General features: G+C 37.7%; 1 protein-coding gene across 1 annotated transcript in view; it reads right to left on the bottom strand.

Moving 5' to 3' along the window:
- Positions 1–5,487, bottom strand: part of IGBP1 (immunoglobulin binding protein 1) — a 15,789-nt gene extending 10,302 nt beyond the window's left edge. The window contains exon 1 of the mRNA XM_053699044.1: positions 5,243–5,487. Coding sequence (XP_053555019.1) covers positions 5,243–5,433 — 191 coding nt within the window. The 5' untranslated portion in view covers positions 5,434–5,487. The remainder of the gene's footprint in view (positions 1–5,242) is intronic.
- Positions 5,488–7,977: the final 2,490 nt, after the last annotated feature.

Below are 7,977 nucleotides of genomic sequence, written 5' to 3'. Positions count from 1 at the left end.
TATTTTTAAAAGGGATATAAAAGAAATGTAAATGATGGAACTTGCATGATAGTTGATGAGTGCAGACATAGGCTAACAGCATGTGCATATCAGTAACTCTATAATAACTTTCTTTAGAAGCATTTTTGTAATCTTACAGATGTTAAAATGTAGCCACCAATCAGCAAGCGCTACTTGGGTGATGAACCAAAAATGGTCTGGCTCCTAAGCTTACATTCCTGCTTTTTCAAATAATGATACCAAGAGAATGGAGAAAAGTTGATAATAGGAGTAAATTAGAAAGGTATTTAAAATTGCATGCTCTATCTCAGTGATTTTTAACCTTTTTTTTGTCGTGGCACACTTTTTTACATTAAAAAATCCTGTGGCACACCACTATCCCAAAACTTTTAAAAAATCACACATTGTAGCCTAATACAGTATATATATATATATATATATATATATATATATATATATATATATATATATATATATATACACACATACACACAAACACACACATACTGTATGTATTGTGCTGTTATGCCATGCCTCCTACAAACTACCCCTGCACTGGGAGTAAAAAACAAGCAAAGTTTAAAAAATATGTCACACTGTTGTCAGTCTGCTGTGGCACACCTGAGGATCTCTCACGGCACACTAGTGTGCCACGGCACACTGGTTGAAAAACACTGCTCTATCTGAATCATGAAAGAAAAAATGTGGGTTTCATATCCCTTTAGGCAATTCTTACAAAAGATATGTTTTAACAACATTTAAAAACCTTTTGTTAGAAAAATGTTCATTAGTTTGTAGGCCTGGGACACACCCCTCTTGAATGTAGTCTATTTTAATTCAGTTGCTGTGACCAATTAGAGACGGATATAAAAAAACATGTTCCTGAACATAGCCAATAACCATGCACTGCAATGCACTCCATGGAATCTACTACATTCTCTCTGAAAGAAGTGGAAACACTACAAGTTTTAGAGATAAATTACTAGAAAAGCAGGCAAAATAAGTACTGCAAAGTTTTCTTTTATTGGTAACAAAATTGAGTTGATTGGTTGAATGTCCCTTTAAGCACCAATGTGTGTGTCATATATATCAATTTGAAAAAATTAAAAGAAACAACATCCCATCTTTTACATGCAACAAAGAAAGAAAAAAAAATATTTGAATAGCTCTTTAAATGCCTATTTAATATACTAGGCAGTGAGACAGCTCCTCATAAGAGGGGATTCACAGCAATGTTCCCCCTACATTTTTTCCCCTTGTGTTCAAGCTTGATACCGCATGTGTGCTGCACTGAGCAAGGACAGAATATATATATATATTATACATACACACATTTATTTATTTATATATACGTACGTACAAACACAGTGTTCTCCCCCCGGGCCTTTTAAATGGGGTGCATCCTGCTGATTTTACTGACCACCTATCTAAAATTGAAGCCAAAAATAAGCTAAAATGAGCTAATATTTACGTTTTTTTTCCAATGTGTATTGCTCAAATTATCATTAAATAAATATATGTTGAGTTATACAATTAAACTGACATCCTAACACGGCTAGAGGTGGAAACGTCACCTCATTGGAGAAGAGCACTTTGCCGTAAGCAGCCGGAGGCACTGTGTTAGCGATCTAGTTTCCTAAGAGATAGGGTGAGTGTAACACTTTTTTATGAAACGAAGAAAGAAATTCATGTTTATTTTTAGTGATGGTAAATCCTAGCGTTTGCATGCTAAAAAAAAAAAGCTTTATTTCATGATCATGAAAAGTGATTGCATTTTTAATTATACAATGATCTAAGGCAGTGATTTGCAAACTTTTTTTTGCCGTGACACACTTTTTTACATTAAAAAAAATCTTGTGGCACACCACCGTCCCAAAATCACACATGATTGTCTGTGAATGAATGTCAATGTCATGGTTGTAAATGATGCCTGATGAGCCTGTCACATATCTCCAAATATTTCAAAATTTGAAAGAGGGACACCCCCGCACTGTTGTCAGTCTGCCACGGCACACCTGAGGATCTCTCACGGCACACTTGTTGAAAAACACTGGTCTAAGGGGTCTTATTCAGGACTCCATGACTCATTTTTCTTTATCAGTAAAAACTGGAGTAGCAGTATTCCAAGTCTGAACTGGGACACTGTAACCTTTTATATACTTTTGACTTGAATCTTAATGTGATGTTAGGGATACTGATTTCTCGGTTGCAGAGTGTTCAGTATAGGTGATGATAAAACATCATAATCTGAAGCAGTTTTTTCCACAGATGTGTTCAGTGCACACGATAAGTAATTTCATTACATGCAGGATTATTTAAAATAGAACATTATAGTTACTTTTCTTTCCATCTTCAAGGCAGATCTTTATAGGTTGTACAATGTCTGGGTAGACTCGTCCATCTCGGTACTGGAAAGGACATTAGCCATGCAGTTTTTAAAGGGACAATCTAGTCCAAAATAAACTTTCATGATTCAGATAGAGAATGTCATTTTAAACAATTTTCCAATTTACTTTTATCACCAAATTTGCTCTATTCTCTTGGTATTCTTAGTTGAAAGCTAAACCTAGGAGGTTCATATGCAAATTTCTAAACCCTTGAAGACTGCCTATTCTCTCAGGGCATTTTGACAGTTTTTCACCACTAGAGGGTGTTAGTTCATGTGTTTCATATAGATAACACTGTGCTCACGCATGTGGAATTCCAGTGAGCCAGCTCTGATTGGCTAAAATGGATGTCTGTCAAAAGAACTGAAATAAGGGGGCAGTTTACAGAGGCTTAGATACAAGGTAATCACAGAGGTAAAAATAGTATTTATATAAGTGTGTTGGTTATGCAAAACTAGGGAATGGGTAATAAAGGGATTATCTATCTTTTTAAACAATAACAATTCTGGTGTAGACTGTCCTTTTAAGTTGTTGAGTTTAGCCAAAGCACCATAGGACCAACGTTGTTATTGTGTCCCTGTCCTCTCAATGTTGCTCTGCAGTGGTGTCTAGTGTTCAAGGTGTAAGAATGGCAGAGATGCTGCTGGTCAATGGCATTTCTAATGCATACACACACTTTTCCCATGTTACTACCAGGATGCTAATGTCCAAAATAACCTCAATAATCCAGAGGAAAGAGCAATATAACATCCATTGCCCCCACTTGAATATTAAAGGGATACTAAACCCAAATGTTTACTTTCATGATTCAGATAGAGCATGCAATTTTAAGCAACTTTCTAATTTACTCCTATTATTTTTTGTTCTCTTGGGTATCTTTATTTGAAAAACAGAAATGTAAGCTTACAAGCTGGCTCATTTTAGGTTCAGACCCCTGGGTAGCGCTTGCTGATTGGTGGCTACATTTCAAAACAACTGAAATATGGGAGCAGTCTGCAGAGGCTTAGATACAAGGTAATCATAGATGTAAAAAGTATATTAATATAACTGTGTTGGTTATGCAAAACTGGGAAATGAGTAATAAAGGAATTATCTATCTTTTTAAACAATAACAATTCTGAAGTAGACTGTCCCGTTGAGGTGTTAAAAGGGGGAGTTTTCAATTCTGTCCATTAAGGTGTGTGCATACTCTTCTATGGCTCTAGACAGGGTCAAGGTTTGGGTTCAGGACCACTTGGCAAAATTATCTAGCATGTCTCTTCAGTACTGTAAAGTCCCTGAAATAATTTTAGGAAGGCAGATTTCTGCTTGAGAGTTGTTTATCTCGTTATGCAGGCTCTGTGTGTGAAGCATTGCGGTAAAAAAATATATACTGTGCTCTTATATAGCTTGAATGGACATTATAATGCAAATGCTACATGCTCTAATTTGTAAGAGAATGTTCTACCTCAAAAAAATAAACTCTCTCAGATGGGAGGCATAGGCAACACAACAGGTAAAAGAGCACCTTATAGCAAGGTTGCAAATAAGTACAATATGGATAGTTCATAAACATTAGAGCATAAGCACATGTAATTATTTGGTGCAATGCTTTAAAGTGATAGTAAGCATAGAAGTATTAAAAAGCAGGGTATGTGTATATTTCACACATCAGTAAAATAACTGCTGTAAATGCATTCACAATGGGCTCCATGTACTAAGCAGTCAGCGAGCTACCCGCAACAAATCTCGGTGGCGGGCAAGGTACAAAACAATAGGAAAGTCAATCTAGACGCCAGTCTAGACATATATAAAAGGCAGTAATATCAGCATTGTACTTACAGCATAACTGGCGTCTAATTTGTCTCTCATTTCCATGTACATAAATTGCGCCCAATTTGTCGACTGTAATTAAAGAGTAATCTATTTAAATTTGTATTGTTAGTTGTCAATCTTTATAATTATTTTTATATTAATATTTATATATTATCAGATCCAGATGAAGCCATATCCAAATTGTAAATAAATATTACAAAAATAACGCTCTGTTATCACTCTTCAAAAAATTTTGAACAATAATAAAGTTGTTTAGATAAGTTGAACTTTTATAGGAGCAAAATTCTATTCCCGCGACTACTATGATGTTCGTGACACCTTGCATGTCACGTGTTAATAATTGGCCAGACAATTCAACTGAAAGTTAAGTACCATCAGCTTAGTCGCGGCGAGCGAGGCGTCAAATTTATCAACAATCCGCAACTGCTCGCGGCGGGCTAGACTTGTCTATTTATTGGGGGAATATTAGTACATAGCGACAGCGGACACCATTTCGCCCGCGGCGAGTAACGGCGAGTTTATCCGCGTCTACAATGACGGATGAATTGACGGCTTAGTACATGGAGCCCAATGTGTGCAGCACAACCAACAGAAAGCTGTACCTACTGCACTACTGAGATATATAGATTGCCCTCCCAAACCACTACACTGTTCCTATACCTAAACACTTTACCCTCTATCCCAGTGGTGGAGGAAGGTGAAGCTTTCCACCTTGTCAGAAATTGCTGAGGAGGCTGCCTCCTGGAAGAAAGTAACTAAGAATGCAAGTAAAACAAAATGTGTATGTACTGTAAATAAATACATTGTTTCTATTTTACATATGACAGTAATAGCGTCATAAAAAGATCTGAGTGAGAAAGTTATCATGAGAGGATGCTGTTAGCATGACATAGTTACACTGCAACCTAAATGTGTATGAATAGCTGTGCCATAAATGCTGGGAACTGATTAAATGTCATGTATGTTTATTTACATCTTGCTAATGTTTATTCGTTAATGTCTTTTTTTTTAGTTCAGACACTCTCACCCTTGCACGATACCTGAAAAGATCAAGTTGGCTGACCATCCTTGTGGCTTGTTCTAGCATTCCTATGCCTCGCTTCACCTTATTCTGCATCTCACTACTTGCAGTAGGTTGATTACTGTTCCTCTCCACATCTTCCAAAAAGCTCCAGCCTTTCTGGAATAACTCTGATAGGTTTGGAAATTCAGCCTCACAGACCTCCGCCATGATCACGGTGCATATCTTCTCCCTGTCAACTTCCGTAATGCACGACGCTACGTACGACGTCCATATTGAGGATGGCAATCAGTACGCTAGCTGGGTGCCATGTTGATTGTGTCAAGAGTATTTGTGTGAGCAGTTGCTTTGCTTTGCTTTGAAGGCTATTTTTCTGTTGGTAGCGACTGTAACAATTACTGACGATATCGACGTCGGCAGATGGCGCTACAAACGTAGTTGAAATACACTCTTGTTTTTGTCAGCTAAGCTGCAATATAGACAGGAAGGTGGCGCAATAGACACAATTTGTTTGGGATGGAAGACATGCGCGTGTGGATTTGGAAGTGGAACACCGGGCCCCGTATACTCTTGAAACTCATTTTAGTTCCCTGTAGTGTCGTTCGTATTTACCCGAGTGCAATTTAACAAGATTTATGCTGCTGTGTGCAGCTTTTATAAAATGTCATTGGGCTATAATCCAAACTTGTTAGCTTTGGTATGTCGTTTACGCAGAGAAAAGTTGTAAACGGGTGTATTGCCATATTAATAGGGGGAAATCTATGAAACTGTGGCGCAGCACCGTGCAGGTATGCAACCTCAGTGTAAAAATAAGCATAACATCTTAGAGGTTGCATTGTACACTAGATTTTTCTTTGCTTAAAGGACCAATCAACACAGTAGATTTGCATAATCGACAAATGCAAGATAACAAGACAATGCAATAGCACTTAGTCTGAACTTCAAATGAGTAGTAGATTTTTTTTCTGACAATTTTAAGTTATGTCTTTTTCCACTCCCCCTGTACCATGTGACAGCCATCAGCCAATCACAAATGCATACATGTACCATGTGACAGCCATCAGCCATTCACAAATGCATACACACTTATTCTTGCACATGCTCAGTAGGAGCTGGTCACTCAAAAAGTTTAAACATAAAAAGACTGTGCACATTTTGTTAATGGAAGTAAATTGGGAAGTTGTTTAAAATAGCATGCTCTGTCTGAATAATGAAAGTTTAATTTTGATTGAGTGTCCCTTTAAATGGTTTGTAGATGATCCATTTATATAGTCCATCTTGGTGTGTTTTTTTGAAAAAAATGTATAGTTTTGGTTATTTTTAAATACAGTAACATTGTGCTGATTTTCAGAATCTTAACCCAGCCCCAAAGTTTTAGATGTATGCTGATGTATACAAACTTCAGACTGATTCTGTTTGTATAATGGGTCTTTTTCTATGAGGGGGAGGTTCTGCTCTCAGCCCCTTTTAGTGGGCGTTCCAGGCTTATCTCATTAAAAGTGCTAAATTGGGAGCTTCTAAGTAAGTTTTTAAAAGGTTTTACACTGGATTTAATATCAGTATCTGTGCATATTATTCTTTATAGTAGTGTATATTGCATGCATTTAAATTAAATTGGTGTATACTGTCCCTTTAAAAGGGAAGGTAAAATTGCTATTACATTTTTGTGGTTCCAATAGTGCATGCAATTTTAAACTATTTTCCAATTTATTCCTATTATCTAATTTGCATAATTATCTTATCCTTTGTTCAAAATCATACTTTTGTTTTGGAGCAGCTGTACACTACTGGGGGACAGCAGGTGGCATCACATATATGCCTCTTGCCTCACCCAATGTGTAGAGCTAGCTCCTAGAAGTGCATTATTGTATCTCCAAGAAAAACAAGAGAATGAAACAAATGTAATAATAAAATTTAAATTTGGAAGCTGTACACGTCTTAAAATATAAAAAATCCGGAATAGGTTTGCATCAATAGAAATACCCATCCAGAAATGTGGCTTTAAAAATAGGAAAATTCCTCTTTAATCTTGATATAGTATTGAATGCTTAGTAGTTAAGACAAAATAGGTCATTAAAGGGACATGATCACCTGCATCACCTCTCCATTTGGCACACGGTTTGTACGCCTGGGAAATTCTACTGCCGGAAGAGGATGTTGAGGATAGACGCGTTATTCCATGCCAGTGTCCTGGCAGATCAGCCAATTCCTCAAATTAGCAAATCACGTCACTTCCGGTGACGTGGAATCGGCTGACCGCAAATTCCCTCACTGCAAATGTGGTCCACCGCGTCACCGCATTTCAATCGCCACAAGTGTGTCAGATCAGCCAAATCTGACCACAAATTCACTCACTGCGCATGCAATTCACTGCAGGTAGCAGATCTCAACATATATATATATATGCTCACTGTAATTCCCCCCATCTTCACAATTTTTTTTTGCCTCTTCCTGGGGAGTTCAAGGGGCTGCCCCACGATCTTCTGGCATCCACCCCAAGTGAACCTCGGGGAATGAGGTTTACAAGGGGGGCTTCGCCCTCCTTGAACCCCTCCAGATGGAGGCAAAAAATATAGTGAAGATGGGGGAATTACAGTGCAGTTGGATTGCAGTTTTGATTCCTCAATGGTTGCTGAGGTTTGCTGAAAAGTGAAGAGAAGCCACCGCTATCCTTTGATAGTACCGCTTAGCCGTATGTCTGGCAGACATGCCGTAGCCGTGAGCTCACCTTCAGAAAGAGGAGCATCTTGGGTA

Source organism: Bombina bombina, chromosome 1, assembly GCF_027579735.1.
Source record: "Bombina bombina isolate aBomBom1 chromosome 1, aBomBom1.pri, whole genome shotgun sequence".
Lineage (NCBI taxonomy): Eukaryota > Metazoa > Chordata > Amphibia > Anura > Bombinatoridae > Bombina > Bombina bombina.
The sequence above is the reverse complement of the archived record's forward strand: the minus strand, read 5'-3'. Positions and strand labels throughout refer to the sequence as shown.